The 19,009-nt window shown below is 29.6% G+C and overlaps 1 protein-coding gene across 1 annotated transcript in view; it reads left to right on the top strand.

Annotated features, from left to right (window-relative positions):
- The first annotated feature begins 1,047 nt into the window (after nt 1-1,047).
- Nucleotides 1,048-19,009, top strand: part of Hem (Nck associated protein 1 Hem) — a 106,614-nt gene continuing 88,652 nt past the window's right edge. Inside the window, exons 1-4 of the mRNA XM_075362164.1 lie at nt 1,048-1,385; nt 10,207-10,311; nt 11,809-11,952; nt 18,536-18,678. Of these exons, the coding sequence (XP_075218279.1) occupies nt 1,275-1,385; nt 10,207-10,311; nt 11,809-11,952; nt 18,536-18,678 (503 nt within the window). The 5' untranslated portion in view covers nt 1,048-1,274. The remainder of the gene's footprint in view (nt 1,386-10,206; nt 10,312-11,808; nt 11,953-18,535; nt 18,679-19,009) is intronic.

Here is a 19,009-nt window from a genome sequence, read left to right as displayed (position 1 = left end):
AGGTTGAATTTATTTTTCTACAATAACTAAAATAATTACAAGAATTATCATTTATAATTTTTCAATGACTATTCATTTGTTTAAAATCTTTATGTTTAGTTGAACGAATAAAACATGAGGACGTTAATAATGTTAACCGAGCTGAGAGAAATAGAAGCCCTCAATCTCTTTGGGTGTATAGCGGACAGAGCATAGGGTGTATTGCTGTGCACATAGGCTGAGGTTGGCTTACCGTGTTATTAACTATCCTGACAATGTACTGCGTCTATGTAAGTATACGGGGCTATACGAGATGTTTTCGTAAAGGATTGACTATCTAACTGTTCCACCCGTCCATCAATCTATCTCTCTCGCACGCAAAATGTCCAGCTAACGCCACCCGCTATATCAGAATATTTGTGCTGTACTACGTGTGATACATGAGCAAACAAATAAATATATGACTCATAAGATCCTATTTAAAAAATACGCCATTTCTATAGTCCGTTCATATTTATGACAGCGGAATAATACACTGTCGAACAGAATTTTAAGATATACCTACTGCAGTCAGAGGATACCGATTTTAGGCAGATATCTTTTTTTATTTTTTCACTAGGAACGTTGCTATTTTTGTTACGGCTGAAACAAACGGGATGAATCACATAAAAAAATAGGTATCTCATTGAAACTTCATGTATTAAATCTTATATATTTGTTATCAGTTTGGAATTCTGAATACGCACTTTTGTTTTATCTGTTTCTTATTTTTTTTAGTGTAAATTAAGTTACATTACCTTAATAATTTACTGTAAAAGCATTGTCACTGCACGCTGCATTACAAACTTTTATTGTCCATTCCCGATCTTTATAAAAAGTTTTCTTTTAATTTAATATTACCTCAGAAAAAAATCATTCATGTATATGAAAAACAAGTGAACATATGCTAGGATACTATTCTTACCTTTACGAGTTTATGGATGTAGTATTATATTAACTGAGAGTAAACAAATAGTAGGTACTGTTTTTTATAGTGCTACATTGGTAGCACTGTGTTTTCGGAGAGAATCGGTAGTACTCTGGGTGTATTAAGTCATTGTGTTGTTGGGTTATGTTGTTCGAGTTTTGTGCGTGTGTTATTACATGTTATATTTGGCATTTGTTTTTTTCTGTTGTTTTTGTGATAAGGATAATGAACTATAACACTCCAGTGAGACTTTTAAAAGTAGTTAAAAAGCTAATCCTCTGATTGTTTTTATGAAGTTTGGATAAATAACGGTTGCAATTTCCGTTTAATGAACATGGCAAGACCTCTTGTTCCTACTCAGCAGAAGCTGGCCGAGAAACTTTGTCTTATCAATGATAGAGGAATTGGGATGCTGACTAGAATTTACAATATAAAGAAGGTTCGTTAGCGTTTCTTAATTTTTTGGTTTTTTCAGGATTATTGCTATAATGACGTAATGATCAGTATCATAAAATACTTGTTTTCATGAACAGAACCTTTAGTAGTGACCATATTATCGTTATTCTGTCACAAATGTATGTGTATTAGGCCGATCAGACGATTTTTAAGCGGCTTGTACTGTAAACAGAAAAACGTTAGAAATTTATTGTCCGAAACTATTATTTAATTATAATTAAATATAATTATTAAATTAATTGAATGATAATCATTATGGTTGTATTTAATTGATATTAATCAATTATGCAATGAAAAAAATTGTTTGCTCCTATTATGTTTAACTGACCATAGACAAGTAATTTTCATTTTATACGTATAGCTGAATTAGAAATTTTTTGACATGAAGTGAAAGAAATTAAAATTCCTTGAATTGCTGTTTGAAGATTTTAATTGAAGGATTAGTAAATATGTTGCGAATACATTATTTTGAACTGTGATGAAAACCAAAAATAAATTTAAATGAATCACCCGTAACGTTCAAACTTTACTAATTGTGTTATCGTAGTGGAAACCTTTTCTTATTAATATATTGTGTAATCTAATCCAGCTATCACTTTTATTATGCAGCTGCCTTTATGAATGTGTGGTTTTATAGCTTGGATTTTATTTTCTATTTGTTCCTTAAAATGACTGATCTCTTGTTTTCACACCTTCCAAATGGGCTATCATTTCTAGATTATCAGAATGATAAATTAGTTAATGTTTTTAAATTGATTTGTAAACAGAAACTAGTTATTTTAAGATTTAGAATATTTATAAGTAATTTTCATTTGATGTAAATAACTTCCAGTAGACCTTTCTTATGATATCTAGATTTAAATTTTAGGAGCATTAGTACCCTGTTTTAAAGATATTCATTTCAGTTACTAGTTAAGGTTTTGCTAATTCTTAACAATTACTTGATCGTCTTAAAAATTTTTCGTACTTTAATATACCACAATAGATATGCTTAGGATCAGGAAAACACAAAATCTAAATGTTGGAAAGCAGGTTTGAACATTGGGTGATTCATGCAAGGTCAAAGTCCGCTCTAGCATCAGTACTTTAGTAAATTAGCAATCAGTTTTATGAGTTATGTGACTTGTTCAGATGCTAATTCATTCTATGGAGAGAGGTTAGGGTTAAACTTGACATTAGAATTTTATAGAGAGAAATTCTCTAATCTAACTAATAAACTAATCTTAATAGTTGTCAGAGTGGACTCGGAGTAAGTTGTTGAAGATTACTGATGGTGATTATCTGTCATATAGATAAGTAATGTCATGGAACATGGTGTAGTTTCTCTCTGTAGTGACTATATTTTTGTTTGTATATAAATTCTGCCAAGTGTCGAATATTGCCATACCTTGGTAATTTAACCCCAACCTCTATCCACAAAAGTCTAATCTTAACTCTTAACTGTAATCTTAACCTCTCACCACAGAACAGATTAGCATCTGAATCTGAACAGGTCTCAGTAACTCATAAAACTGATAGCTAATTGACTAGAGTACTCATAATGTGGCATGGACTCTGACCTTGCATGGGTCTCCCACTATCCAAATCTGCTTTCTGACATTTAGATCTTGTGTTTTCCTGATTCTAAGTATATCTACTATGGTAAATTGAAGTGTGAACAAAATTGAAGCTGATCAAGACATTGCTCAGAATTATACTTTTTATATAACTCTAGAAATGAAATCAAGTTAACAAATTTTTTCTGATATAGTCATTTGCAGTGGCCAACTCAATTTCATGGTTCCAATCCAAGGAAGAATTTATGGTTCAAGAAATAAGAATTGATTGTAGGCATTCCCTCATAAAAATATATACAGCCTTAATTTCATTAAGAGTTGAATAGCTTAAGACCATTTCTAATGCATCTAATTCAGAATAATCACTAGCAGAAGTATACCTTCTGAGGACTCTCAGGCATATATTATGAAGAATTCACACTCTAGTAAGAGAGTTCCAGTAGTGTCAGATAAATTAACTACTCAGAAAATACAAGTTCCAGCTGGTTTTAAATAATGTGTTGTACTTTTTTATTGCAGTTCTTACTAGCCATATTTGGATCTTGAAAGTTTTATAAAAGCAAATTGAACAATGGTAAAAGATATGTATCTCTTCTATTAAAGTACTAATAAATTTTATTAGTAATTTGTATTTTGTCTTGTCTAATATATTTTTGTTAAAATAAACTATTATTTATTTTTATATTATTTAATAATAAGTAGAAATTTGTAAGCAGTGTATATATTTTTATTCACTTTATTACACTTATTTAATTTCCAGAGATCCATTCTTTCTATCAGTTTTTTTCCTAAGAAGGACAAGAAAATAACACAAGTTGGAAAACATTTTCTTCAATCAATTAAGTTAGGTAATCAGTTACAACACATTTTTAGGATGTGTCCAAACACAAACACATCTTAAGTAGAATTAATTACCAAACAATTATGCTTTTAAAAATTTGGTAGTTGGGATAATTCTCCTTGTTTAATATCCCAAAAAGCATCAGGTAACAGTCTAGGTAGCTGAAAAGAGGCTTAAAGAGATTTTATTTGTTCCTTCTCTACCGAACCTCCATTAAGAGATGACCATACATACCTTCAGCGCAGTACATTAACATCACTTGTATTAGTTTAGAATATGAGTTTTGTATATCTGTTTATTACATAGTTGCATTATTTATTTCCTATAAAAAATAAAAATTGAGATATTACGAGAATATATGGATGGTGGAAGTTAAAAATAATTAAATAGATTTGTTGTGTGTCCGTATGTACAGTGTAATTAAAATTATGCATGATAGATTACATTTATTATAGATTACAATCTATAATTGTTATAGTTTCCAAGCTGAAAGTGTTGTACTACTTCATCCTGCTTTAAAAGAAACAAGTTATTGTCTTATCGGTCATATGTTCTGGATTGTTATATTTTTGCAACTTTTTATGATTTATGGCGTTCTTTGAATAATGAAAAAAATTAATCAAAATTTAAATCCATGAAAAGAAAAAAAATAAATCGGGTCAATAATATGTATACAATAGTAATTCTTTGGGGAATACTAAATAGTAATTCTTTGGGGGTAGGGGAACTAAACTCCATCAGAAAAGTAGGTCTGAAAATTTTTGTATGGAATATTTGAACATTTTTCTTCTTTTTTTTTGAACAGAAATCCAGTTGAGCTCAAAATAATGTAAATACGTAGTTTTATCAAACTATATTTGTCCAAAATTTTCCCTGTAAAACAGTAACATGTTCTTGAAGTTGGAAATTGCTTGTTTTCAGAAAACTGCAAAACAGTTAAGCTAATTAAGTCTGTTGAATTCATCTATATGTATTACTTATCATGAGACTATTCATTTTTCAAGGGGTTGAAAATATGAAGTAGAAAAATATACACCCTTCTTATAATTTTGCTTGAATTGCATGTTTGTAACAATTTCAGAGTAAATGGCCTACATGAAATATATTTTCATAATTGTTAAATTTTGTTTATTCAATAAAAGTGCAGTGTAATTCTTTGTTTTGTTAGCATGGCATCAGAAATGGAAAGGTTAGCTAGCAATTTCTTAATTGTATTTATTACATTAACAAAATTATGAAAATATACTAGTAAATTATCATAATAAACTGTTTACTTATATATGATAATAACTATAATTAAAAGAAAATGGATAACAAAAATATACTTGAGGCTTAATTCGATTGAGTACTTCACAGTTTTTTAAGTTCATTTTAATTAGTAAATTATTGGAATAATTTAATTTTATCAAAGTTTGGTAAAGTTTCGTGATTGCTGTTAAATTACTAATTTTAAAGCTGGGTATACTGCAAGGTTTGAATTTTGACATATGATCATCAGTAAATACTGCAGATTATAATTTTCAATAAATTTTATAAAATATGATACATTTTTAGCTATGTTAGTGAATGATATTATCATAAGTGTTAGTAACACTATACTGTGTACAGTGTAGCTAGCAGTATAACAGGAAATCTACTAGCTATTTCTAAGCACTGTCTCTATCAGCCTGTAACAATGGCAGAAGGCACTTTATACATTTTAATTACGGTTTGCATAATTTCAGTTTAATTTTGATATTACGTTTCTCCATTTGATTTAAATGATATTTGTAGAATGTCTTCTTTTGTTGAGAATGAAGAATGACCACTTAAATAGATCTTGCCGTAGTATTATACTTAAAAAGGAAAAGTTGTATGACTTATATTCAATCTATCGTAGGTTTCTCAGATGAATTGGGACATTTGCATTTGTTTTTTTTTTCAGAATTCTTATTTTCCTTCAAACTGAGCACAGTATGTTCATGATCAATTAAAGTAACTATTTTATGGGTGTGGCCACTGGGTCATGAATTATATAGTGATATATCATACTGATGCGTTACTGCAGCACTGATGAAGTAATTTTCCAGAACTGGTGAAGAGTACTTTATGTCATTACATTTTACAGCTGCAATTTATTTACATAATTTGTATGACCATTTTAATCTGAATATTGTTTTGTCCTTTGTAGCAATTCTGTTACCTAATATTGCATAATCCAAGAACAGTTTCTATCTGTAGACACTAATCACTTTTGTTGCCTGCTTTGAGTGCAGTCAGACAAATATGTAAGACACTGTTGCTGTTTTTAGTAGCAACCCTATTACTGATAACGTCTTATTGACTATTTGTGATGTATAAATTTTTTCCTTGTTAATTAATCCTGCAGTGTGTTGACATCCTCACCTGAACTTTAAAAACTGTAAACATACTCTTTTAGCTGCAGAATAAAATTAAACTTTCACTTTTAAATTTCAATATTAACAGTTTATTTGACTCAAATTTTGAGGGTTCACCATGCCCATTTATATTATTGGATAGATGGCCACAATCTGAAGAGGGCCTTAAAGCACTCTTTTAGATAGGATTGTTTGTTTCATTTTGTGGCTCCTAATGTAGTTAGATGTCCCTTTTTTACTATACCTATTTTTTAAACCTTGATCCCTTCCTTTCTGTGATGCAGTTGATTTATGCTAGTCGTTTACTGTATCCATGCTAAAGACATGGGGACCTTTAGATGCTGTATGGTCTGTGTCGGGGAGACTTTTACTGCCTGTTAGCTGTGTAAAATGTTTGGTCCACAGCTCTGGTGAGTCTTAATTACTCTTTAAAATTTATGCATCAAAGTGTTATCCTAAATTCCTGGAAAAAATAAATAATTTAAAAAAAAATCAGTACAGATTCCAGTCCAGATAGATTTGCTTATACATCTAGCATATATTTTTTAAAGTCATGCAGAAGAATGGGAATGATAAATCAGAAAAACTTATCGGCATTCTTCATTTATATTTTTAAAAAAACAAATGACAGTCAATTCCAAATAAACTATTTACAAACCATCTAAAAATACAAATTATTCTCTCATTGATGAAGAAGCAAATAGAAAGACTGGAATCAGTTCACAATCTTTTATAGGAATACTGATTCTGTATTAATTTTGATTAAAGTAAATAACTTATCTGGATGTTAGCGGTTTACTATATTGTTTTTATGATGATACAGCTTTAGATTTATCAGTATTTTAAGATATTGAAGGTTGATGAGCAAGCAAGTTGTGATACATTTTCAACAGATACATTCTTATTTTAAGTTAAAAAAATTATTTTCTTCTTTAATGAAAACAGTCAACGAACATCATAGTCATCCACAGTGAACGTCACTTGTAAAAATACTTACTTCCTCTGTGTGTTGTAGAGTGATTTTTGCTCAAACTCATCAAGATTAATGATTGTAATTACCTGAAAGTCAGTTAATTTTTACTGATGAAGAAAACACAGTAATGAAAAATAAAATGGCAATAGAAAAGAATTCTCTTCAAACTTTATATATGTATCTTTTCTTACTCTAGTTAGTTTACTTACATATTGTCTAAATCTACTGGGTTTGTATATTTATTATTCATTTTCTTATTATCATTATTTTTCAGCAAATTAATCTCTATAAAAATAATAGTATCAAGGCTGTATTTGTACAAACATATTTTTCAATCGGTCAGGAAATGACACATTTGCAGATATTGAGTGATGAGTAACAACTCTATTACATAATTTTTGATTCTCAAAATTTAAACAAATTTGAATTTGCATTATCAATTGTAACAGCATTGATTTTAATTAATTTTGATGTACTTGTATTCATTGTAACCACTTCACTTTCATCTTTCCCTACTCGGATAAAAGTTGTATGTTAAGGGTATAATTTAATTGTGATTTAATAACAGTTTAAGTGTCTGATAACTTTGTTACATTATCAGAAAATGTATGTTTATGTTAATATAAAAACTGATTGTTACATGCATGTTTATGTTCAGTATGTTATTAGAACTGGATTTATAATTTAGATATTTTATTTTTAAAAGTAAAAATCACATATTTTATTTGTTCTTTCTTTCCTTCAGATTTCATTTGTTTAGTGCTCATTTATTGTGAAATGAACAGGATTCTCAAAAAAAAGTTATTGAACAAAATTTTAACGGTATATAAATATATATCAATGATATATAAATATATATCAGACTATAATATAGAAGAAATAGATTACAACAAAATAGAAAAAAAAACATGGGATGGATGAGAATTTGGTAATGTGTTTAGTTGCATTGAAAAGAAAATGTTACAAAAATTTAAAAATCTATTTTATCGTGGAAGTGAAAAAAGAAATTAATGTCTGTTTTTCAAATATATTGAAAAATATACTGCAGCTTTTTGAGGAAAATGTCACTTATATTTGTTTAAACCTATTTAATTATCCCTAAGTTTTTTATTATGATCCGGCAAATATTTGGGTGACTGAAGATTTTTAATTATTTCTTTTTTCTTCTTTTACTTTTAAAAAAATATCATCAACTTCCCTGATTTTTCGTAGTTAATATGTTCAAGATGAAAACTCATTCAGTTTATTCTTATAAGTTATCCTCTTTAATTTTATTTTACATTTGACTCTTATATTTGAAATTAAGTAAGGTATGACAAAATATCTGGTTATTTCAAATTTGTGAAAACCAGCATTAGATATAAATGTTGTACAACTTTGTGTATTTTTCAGTTCTATTAAAATTTAAGTCTGTACATAAAAATCATACATAACTATATAAGTATTTTAGATTATAGATAAATACCAGTTTTCTTATAATAAACAAAACATTTTGAGTACATTGTTTATTTAAAAATTGGTAAAAATGTTTTTATGAACCTACATCTATAAACATTTAGTGAGAGATTTTACATATGAAAAAATGAAATGTTTAAAGAGAGCCAACAGATAAATGTTAAGTACAGAGAGCGAGGCAAGATCTTAAATAGTCCTTGGGATAAGGCTGCTTGATGGGCCTGCTGCCGATATTGTTCATAACTCTGATATTCCTTTTTTATAAGATATTTTTTCATTATGAACCAAATTACTCCATAAACTCAGATTACAGAAAAGAAATACGGTCTGTAGTTCATTGTAAAAAGGAAGTGTATATCTGTGGTTGCATTCAGCTACAAAACAACTAAGAAAGATTTATTCCTAAGAAACAACACTAGGTTCTGCTTCCATGTTTAGTAGAAAAAGTGTACTTGGTTGTTGTCAGTAACCTACACTGAAGTAGAAAATGGTACCTACAATCATTCTATATAATGACTACATAATGAATTACTGCATAACAAAGTTAATGAATGCATTAACAAAAATAATATTAACAAAATCTGATCCTAGACAAAATTAAAAAAAGAAAAAAAAATATTAACATTAAACATGTAATTATGAACACAAATAAATGGAATTGTAAACAAATACACTCTATCTATAACACTATTTCATGTACACATTTCTTAAGAACACTTTGTATATTGATGTCCATAAAGTAGTTGCAAAATCACTTCATAAAATTAAATGTTAAGATAACCTGAAACATGTAGACTTTTCTGTTAGTATGCTTATGAAACTGTTTTACATCGGTGGTTATGTTGGTCAGCGTAACAACTAAATTTTTGTCATTTGAACAAGCTGGTCAGATATTGGAGTATGGGTCACAGACACCGATCACTGACCGTCTCTCAGATTTTATGGTGTGAATTATAATGTGAATGTTAGTCCATTTTTTCATTGTCACAAGTAACTGGTAGATACGATATGATGGAGCACTTTTTCCTCCATAAATTGTGTGAATTAAGAAGGAAATTAATTTCCATATTATATTCTCACATGATGGAGCAACATCACATTTCAATTTAAATGTTAAGATGGACTGAATGAAAAATTTGGTGATATATCATCAGTAGGAGAGGATCAATGCATTGGAGGTTTGCTTGCTAGAGGTTCAGATGTAACATTATTGGACTTTTTCTTTTGGTATACATTAAAATCATAGTGTACTCACAAACAAGTTGTCATGCAGAAAACTTGGCAAATCTTAAAACCAGTGCTGTTGTGACTATTACTGTTTATGTTATTGAGGGAATTTAGACTAAAACTGAATACCTGTTTGATATCTGTAAAGTAATTAATGGAGTGCACATCAAAACAAACTTACTCTGGTATATAAAACTATTTTTTTCCTGTAAAAAAAACTATCTTTCTATGTAAATAAATAACAATCTTATAAACCTTTTGCTGTTATACATTACCTGTGGAACATATGTTTATTTGTAAATTATGTAATTGTTGTATTTCAATTTTCATAATCATATTTTATTCTTGTTTTTTTTTTTGTGTGTATTTTGTAGGCTTGTGGAGATGCAAAATCAAAGCCTGGTTTTCTTTCTGATAAGAATCTTGACTCTTACATAAAGTATATAACAAGAAGATTTCCAAATGTGGATCCAAAAGGGGTATGTAACGATTATTGCAGAGCATTATTTGAATTAATGTATAATATTGATCAAACAATTTCTTATTTATTATTTAGAGAAAATATTAAAACTACTAAACAGCTATTTGATTAAACTAAAAAACGGAAATTGTTGTAAGTAAAGTTGTATAAATCACAAGTTGTACATGAAGTAACATTTTATTTTTTTACTTGTTTGAGAATGTTAGGTTACTAATTAAATTTATTTCTTTTGCATTTGTTAATTTATAAATTGGGCTTCACACAGGAGGGTTAAGTAGGGCTTAGTTATGTGAACAGTACCCATCAGCCCTGTCCTTTTTTTTTCCTATTTAGCCTCTGGGAATTACCATTCAGGTATTACTTCAGAGGATGAATGAGGATGATATGTATGAGTGTAAATGAAGTGTAGTCTTGTACACTCTCAGTTCGACCATTCCTGAGATGTGTGGTTAATTGAAACTCAACCATCGAAGAACACCGGTATCCACGATCTCCATCAACCCTGTCTTATGGATTGTAAACCTAACTGTGGAACAGGAAACATCTTAGGTCACAAATAGGAGAGAGGCTGTTAGTGTGATTAAGTAAGAAGCAGTCTGAATGCGCATCTATGGAAGTGTGATGGCAGTGCTTTGGTGTGGTAGTTAGTAGTGTCTAAAGTTAAGGAGGAAGTACAGCTAAAACGTACTACAGAGCAGATAAGAACACTGTACTGCTTAAGCGTATTGCCTTTCTGTAAATATATTAAGGTATCTCTCACACAGGACTTGCATGCCTTTTAGAAGCAGCTGTAGATGACCATAATGAGCAGGAACCTGTATAGAGAATAGAAAAAAGAATGATTCCTTAACTGTTATGATCGCACAGTTAAAACAAAGACTGCTTAACATTTATGACCACACAGTGTTTAATCGACTAGATGACTAGCTAGCAAACCTGCATTTTATGTAATATTTAGTTAAAGTGTAAATTTAGTTTTGCTTTCTTTTAAGGTTATTAGGTTTTTCATGTGGTGTCACCATTTTCCTAATGTGTAAAGAGGTTTCTTTCTTCTTTTTTTTTAAACAATAAAACATTTCTTAATATAAAATAATATAACTAATCCTGAAATCGCTTTCAGTGATGAAACACTGAAAATCAATAAATATGTATTATTATTTTAAAAAAATAAGAAATATATTATTCACTATGACAAATTTGAATAATGTAAATGAGCAAAATAAAAAAATAGAAATACAACTTTATGGAATACCATACCTGTGCTATGTGTGGGCAAATAGAAAAATTTCCCATTTCATGGAAGGATTTGATATGCTAATGCAGCTTTTATAATTGCAGGTTTTTAATTTTGGTACATTTTACTGCTTATTTGGATTCATTGATTTGAATAATATTATGTTTCAGTCAACTGTAGTAGTAGAATTGTTATAAGTGTTTTATGTCAGATTATAAGATGTTTTCAATAATTTTCTTTAACTGTTATTATTTTTTTCAGCTTCAAGCTATTCATCATATTAGAGCAGAAATAATAAAGTCATTATCACTGTATTATTATACATTTGTTGATTTATTAGATTTTAAAGATAATGTTTGTGAGCTTCTTACTACTATGGATGCATGTCAAGTTCACCTCGATATTGTAAGTTTTATTAATCTTTAATTAGCCTTAAGTTTGTAAAGCTTTTGTTGTAGTGATTGTTCAGCTTTTCAGTTATGGGTTCATTCTCTAATTGGTTCTTCGCCGGGTGAACTGAATTCTAGCAATGTACATAACGGGACACATTTGTTATTCAACATTGCTTAGCTTATTCCTGTGAAATACGAATTATAGTTAATATATAATTTTTTCTTCAAAATTTACTATATTTAGCATAAACAGTTGAAGTGATTTCATTTTCTGATTGATCAATATAGTTCAGTTGTATCGGATAAAATTTGCGCATTTTTATTTATAAATTTTTCTTATAAATACTATTATCTTATAACATATATAATTAATCTTGTTTTACAGTATTAAAAAAAAATTGAATTTTTTACAAATTTATTTAGAAATATTGTACATAAAAACATATATATTTCTGTTATAATTTATTTTGCATTTGGACAAGGCTAAGTTATAATTTTATTTTGTTATTTTTGTAATGTAATTAATGCATAACATCTAGATCAGTGTTACTCAACTTGGGGGTCACGGTAATATTAATATTTAATATTAAAGTTGCGAAATTAGCCTACAATGTTACATGTAAACAATAATGAAATCATTTTATGAGAAAAAATCATTTTTTATAAACATTTTACTTACATTTATAAGTACACAAGTAAAGAAAATAGATTTATGAGATGGTTGCATTTGTTTTTCATTTTAAAGTTTCTCAATACGTGGATCTATGTTAGAAACACACTAAGACGAATTGCTTTCAAGTGATGAAAGACAATACCTATATTTTTTTTTTAACGCAACCATTGATGAAAAACTTAACAGAAGACGTAGTGAAAGGGATTAGTATTTTCAATGCTTCTGTGACTAAATCTCCATCTTTACTTTTAACGAGCAAGCCAAATGTATCTAAATCTTCAGGATGTGAATTGCAGTTGTAACATTTTATTGGCAGACTTTTCAGTGAGCTAGTCGTGAATCTCAACTGGTAACTTAGCAGCTGTAACAACGTTTTCTTTAAATTGATTCAGTACCCATCATTCAAGAAATCACTTTATCTTCCTGTAAATACTCCACCAACTGAATTTTTAGCTCATGTAAATGCATCTTCATGTTATCCATCCAAACTGTGGTGAATAGAGTGTTTTCTGCAACCAAATTTTTCTCAGTGTAATTGGAAGTGAGTGGAAACAACAAAATTTTTGCATTGAAGGCGAATAATCCAGATATCAAGTTTCTTAATGAAACCATGAACTTTGTCATTAATAAAATGGTTTTATTATATCCTTCTAAATTCACATTCAAGTCGTTAAAATACAAAAATACATAAGCTAAGTTAGCCAACAGCAACATATGCTCATTATTCTGTAAAAACATTGAGAATGACATTTGTTTTTCCTGAAAAAATATTAATTCATCTTGCAATTCCAATAACCATGCTAACACTTTCTCCCAGGATAACCATCTGACTTCTGTATGGAAAAGAATTTTTTTTTGCCCATTTCATTGCATAGTTAGCAAACAGTCTATTCTGTAATGGTTGACCTGTAATAAAATTAACCATTTTTACAGCTTTACAAAGAATTGTTTGAGATTTTCTCGCATATTCTTTGTGGCAAGATTATGTCTATGAAGGAAGCAGTTTGTGCATTCCACCCTTTGTGTAAGAGGATCTTTTAATTTTTTCATAAATCCACTGCTCTTTCCTGTTATCACCTTAGCACCATGATTACATTTTGTTCAGTCTATGTTATAGTTTGTAGTAACTTCATAAAAAACATTAAAAAGAATTGTCCTCTTGCATGACTAGGTATTGATTTGCAAAACAACATATTTTCTTTGATTTATCTGTCCCTGTCGCATTCATATCTCACAAAACAAGAACTGGGAAATGTTTGGCACATCTGTTGATTCATCAAATTGAAATTCACTTAAACTCAAAAATTTCACTTAAACTCACTTGTGTATTCTGATCGTGAACATTGGCAGCTGTGTATGTCTTTAGAAAGCAGGATTTTTTAAAATTCTTTTGCCTCTTTCACATTATTCAAACACTGATCATATGCGTCAGACAGTATGAGGTTTTCTGTGATTGTATGGGGTTTGGACATCATAGCTACTCTTAATGTTATGAGATAAGAGGATTCAAGTGTTCTTTTATCAGTATAGTTTGATTTACAAATATAAGCTTGTTGCACAAATTTATTCATTTTGCATAAGAATATAATTGGAAAAAACAGTTACACCATTTGCCTGCGTACTAAACCTCAATTATTATTATTTTCAGTGAAACTACACTTTTAAAAACTTAAATAAAGGCACCAGATGCACGCTTCGTATTCGAAACTAAACTGACATTCTGCAATTCCTTATGCCTCCTTTATACTACTGAAAGCGCAATGTGTTCAAACATATCATCTGAATATTCGAACATGACAATCTTACAGTGAATATTGTGCAAGCAGACCAAATTACAAGGAGCATGTACACATCAAGTTGGAACCTGTAAATTATTCATGTTTGTACACTTCATACATGCATGTCCATATCCATCGCTATCAATGCAGCTAAATAGTTTTCTATTAGGTTTCATTTAGTTGGGATTAAGGGGGGTTCACAAAATATTCGTTATATACTTTTTGGGGGTGGTGGTGCTAAAATGGTTGAGAATCACTGATCTAGATGGTAGACTTGGCAATGAAATTTGACTCTGCAGAGAAGGTACTTATGCATTTATTTAATTTATAAAACCATGTAGATAAATGAAAAAGCCAAAAAGTGATAACTGCTATACATGATCTGCGGTCACTCATACAGTTTATTTTACCGACATGTATGAAAATTAATTATGAATAATATATATATAATGCACAATGTGCATGTATTATTAATGGCATGGTTTACTGACCTTTATATGACCTTATATCTTATCTACCTTTATGTGATCTTATTTACTTTTTTTTTCTTTTTTTTTTTAAATTGATCTAGATTGATATAACTGGAATAACGATATTCATAATTCTATTTGTTTAAAATCAAAGCAATACTTTTTATGTAGAATAGACTGTAAAAAGGCAGCTGATGTGCATTAAGGGTACAGTACATTATCCCAACATTTTTCAAGGACATACACTAGTGAGACTTAACCAAAATACTAATTACATACGAGGGCTATTCAGAAAGTAAGGTATGTTTCCGCCAGGTGCATGCCAATCGCATATATATTGGTGTGCTGGTGCTCGGCACCTCAGTCAGCATCCAGCGGTGACAATGGGAACATCTCTGCACTGCCCCTTTTTTTTATATACAAATTTGAAATGTGTGCTGCAGTCGAAAATCCCGCCAGTTGTGAGGTGTGGTCTGCGATTCATTTTTTGTTGGCAAATAACTTAAAACCAATCGAAATTCATCGGGAACTGTGTGAAGTGTACAGGAACAAGGTAATGAATGAAAGTTCTGTCAGGAAGTGGTGCATTCAGTTTAATAATGGCCGAACAAACGTTCACGATAAAGAGAAGAGTGGACGTCCGAGCATTGTGACTGACGATCTGGTCTCCAAAGTTGACGAAAAGATTTGTGAAAACCGCCGTTTCACAATAACTGAGCTTTCTCTATGTTTCACAGATTTTATTGTTTGAAATTGTTTCACAGAAGCTAGGCTACCACAAATTTTGTGCAAGATGGAGCTCCAAGTACGCGTCACTGAGTGATTGAGATCACAGGCGGCAGAATTCTATGACACAGGAATTTCAAAGCTTGTCCACTGCTATGATAAGTGCCTGAATTTGTATGGTGATTATGTTGAAAAGTAGTATTTTAGCCCCTCTTTCACATGTATATAATAAAAAGTTTTTCTTGTACTTGGTTTTTTAAAATTCCAAAACGTTCCTTACTTTCTGAATAGCCCTCGTACATTTAAAATAGCTTGTTTTGTAATATGATATTTTTTACATGTTTAGTGTCAGTTGATTATAACATTTAAAAGCTGGTTGTTACAGTTGGTTTTGTTGTGAATGTATATTTATGTATTGGAAAGGATTAAAGAGGTCTGGCTTTACCTGATAAGCAGCTCAGTCATAGGTTGAGCTTTTCATTTGATAACAAGGTAGTAAGCAGAGCCTCTGGGTAGGTCTACAGGCAGAACTGCCCGTAACAAAACAAGCAAACATGCAGGAAAAAAATAACTTAGATTCCTAAAACCTTAACCTTAATTTCTGTGGGTTATAGCATGAACTTGCAGAACATCCTCAGGAAGAAGGGATTAAAGATATGGGAACAGAGCAGATAATGAGAAAGGAACTGTCCATAAAAATAGAAAGTCTTGTGAAAAAATGGAAAATGTTGCATTTTCAAACCTGCTTGAAGGGCTGTTCTTGAGCTAAGTTATGGATTTCTGTCTTACCCGGTTTCTTTTGAGATCGGGGATGTCTGCTCTGGATATTTTTTTTGGATGCCTGTTGGTGCAATACTGCTTTATTTTTTCAAAGTAGTGTGAAAAGTTGTAGAATGTGAATGCATCAGAACTAATGATATTCACCACTGTGATTTCTAAATGTTGAACATTGTATGTTACTCACGGACAAAGAACAGACATATATTATAAACATTGCGATCATATTTATCCATTTTTGTTATTGCTTTTTTATCCATTTTGTTTCAGGAAATAAGTGGTAATTTGTATTTTTTGAGGTCCAGTTGGTACTAAAATGTTTGTTCATAAAATATTCAGTTGTTAAAACAAAACTATTGTTCAAGTTTGTTTATAACATTAATCTACCTATTAGTATAATACTTGAGACTCACTGTGCCTAGTTTTGACACTTTCCTCAATGTTCAAAACTTTTTTGGAAGATGTTTATTCAGAATGTTTGCTGCAAGTGCAAACTAGAAAACAGCAAATAAAGAGATTAATCTTGTTCATCAGCATGACTGATTGTAACAGAACTATACAAATCTCAATGACTCATTTTCAAATAACATGAATGTTACTTTTCCTTTCTTTAGTGGAATTACTGGTACATTGTTACTGTGACCATCTTAAGGCAGATAAGAAGATTCTCTTCAGCATATTGTAATCAAATAGTGCATTTGATTTTTGTTGTGTGTAATGTATTATTGTAATCTATATATATATTAGTTTAATATATTATTGTTATCAAACTTAATGTGTTTCTTAATCTCATATTGTTTAGGCATGCTGAAATCTTATAATTTATGTTATTTGTAAAATTTCCATGTTAATATCTTATTTTTATGAGGTGATTTACAGAGGTTGATTCTCTTACCCGTCTACTCTTATAGATAATAACGTGTTACGTAAAATAAAAATCAAGATCAAAAACACATGTGTAAAGACAAAATATCTAATGTCTTTCATAGATGTAAACCAGCAAACATTAAAAGATCCCGACATTTACTGGGAAAAAAGTTATTGTTTTAACTTCAAAACTGGTAACAAAGTACACAAGATCACATGACATAACAAAGCAACAACTGCTCAAAATGTTATATCAGACTGAATAACCATTCGCTTACAGATTTGAACAACACAAAGGTACTAGATACAATAGCATGATCGATCTTTGCAAAACAACTCTTACAAAATGAGACACACACACAAAAATTGACCACCACTCCATGCAGAATTTTACGTATTGCATAAAGGAAAAATTTTTAACGCGTTTGAACAATATGAAATTTTCACATACTGAATTGAGAAAAAGCAGCATTTTTTAATAAATATTTGCTTAATGGCATCAAAGCCATGCTTTGCCAGAAATTATGGTAAATATTTACTTTATTAAAAACATTTTAAATGAAAAAATCAACATAGGTCAAATATATTATTTGACTATCTGAAAAAATCTTTTAGAAAAACCATTTTGTGTCATTTGAAAACGAATCAATATTTTGTAACATTTAAAAAATAAATTAGCTGTAACAAAATTGAAATAACTGTGGCGACTTGAATACAGCAACTTATTAAAAACAATAAATAGTACACTTATTGTAAACTGATAAAAGTCAATTAAAACAGTAAAATAAATATTCATAAGCTTTGTAATAAATGCTGTAACGTTAAGTTTTTAATATATGGTATATATGATATCTCTAATGATGTATGTACATGGAGAATGAATTTATCATGAAGGTCCCATGATTTGGTTATTCATAGGCTAGTTGTATTATTTAATAATGCTATTAATTATTTATGTTTTGAAGAAAATTTGTATTAACTGTGTTGAATATCATGTGCCTCTGACTTAAGGTATATTGCTAAAATCATTTGTCTTGAATAGGATATTATTTTTCAATTCATGCTGCTGTTAATTACTGTTTGGCTTTAATTCATAGTTTTCATAGTAAAATGTTCTGTTTTCTTGACTCTTTTGTATGGGATTATTATTTTACTACAGTGACCTCAAATAATCCCCTTTTAATTTTCTTATGAGGGACAATTTTTGTGGCGGTTTTTAATTATTAATAGTTGGTCATTATTGTATTCAAAAATGAAAATGTATTTTCCAATTTATGCTATTTATTTATTTATGCATTATTTCAGACATTAAATTTTGAGTTGACCAAAGCGTATCTGGATTTAGTCGTGACTTATGTTACGTTGATGATTCTGTTGTCAAGAGTAGATGACAGGAAAGCTGTTCTAGGTCTTTTCAATGCTGCTCATGAAATGGTGCATAATCATAGGTAGGGTGTTATAAAATTAGTTGCTGTTTTCAACCTTTTTATAAATAAAAAACATTTCTAAGATATATATATATATATATATATATATATATATGTAGATTAAATTTTCTGTAATCCATTTTTTCCTTTTCCTCTGTAAATTAAATAACTATATCTAATATTTTTTCAGCCTCCCCAAAGTGCAGAATTAGAGATCACTTACCTTTACGTAAAAAAAAAGTAAGACTGTTCTCTAATTCCTGCACTTTGCGGAGGCTGAAAAAATATTATATATATATATTTGTTATTTTACTGAAAGTAAACTTTTTATGATTCATATTATTGCTAAATT

This window comes from Lycorma delicatula, chromosome 4 (assembly GCF_047948215.1).
Source record: "Lycorma delicatula isolate Av1 chromosome 4, ASM4794821v1, whole genome shotgun sequence".
NCBI classification, from domain to species: domain Eukaryota; kingdom Metazoa; phylum Arthropoda; class Insecta; order Hemiptera; family Fulgoridae; genus Lycorma; species Lycorma delicatula.
The sequence above is the reverse complement of the archived record's forward strand: the minus strand, read 5'-3'. Positions and strand labels throughout refer to the sequence as shown.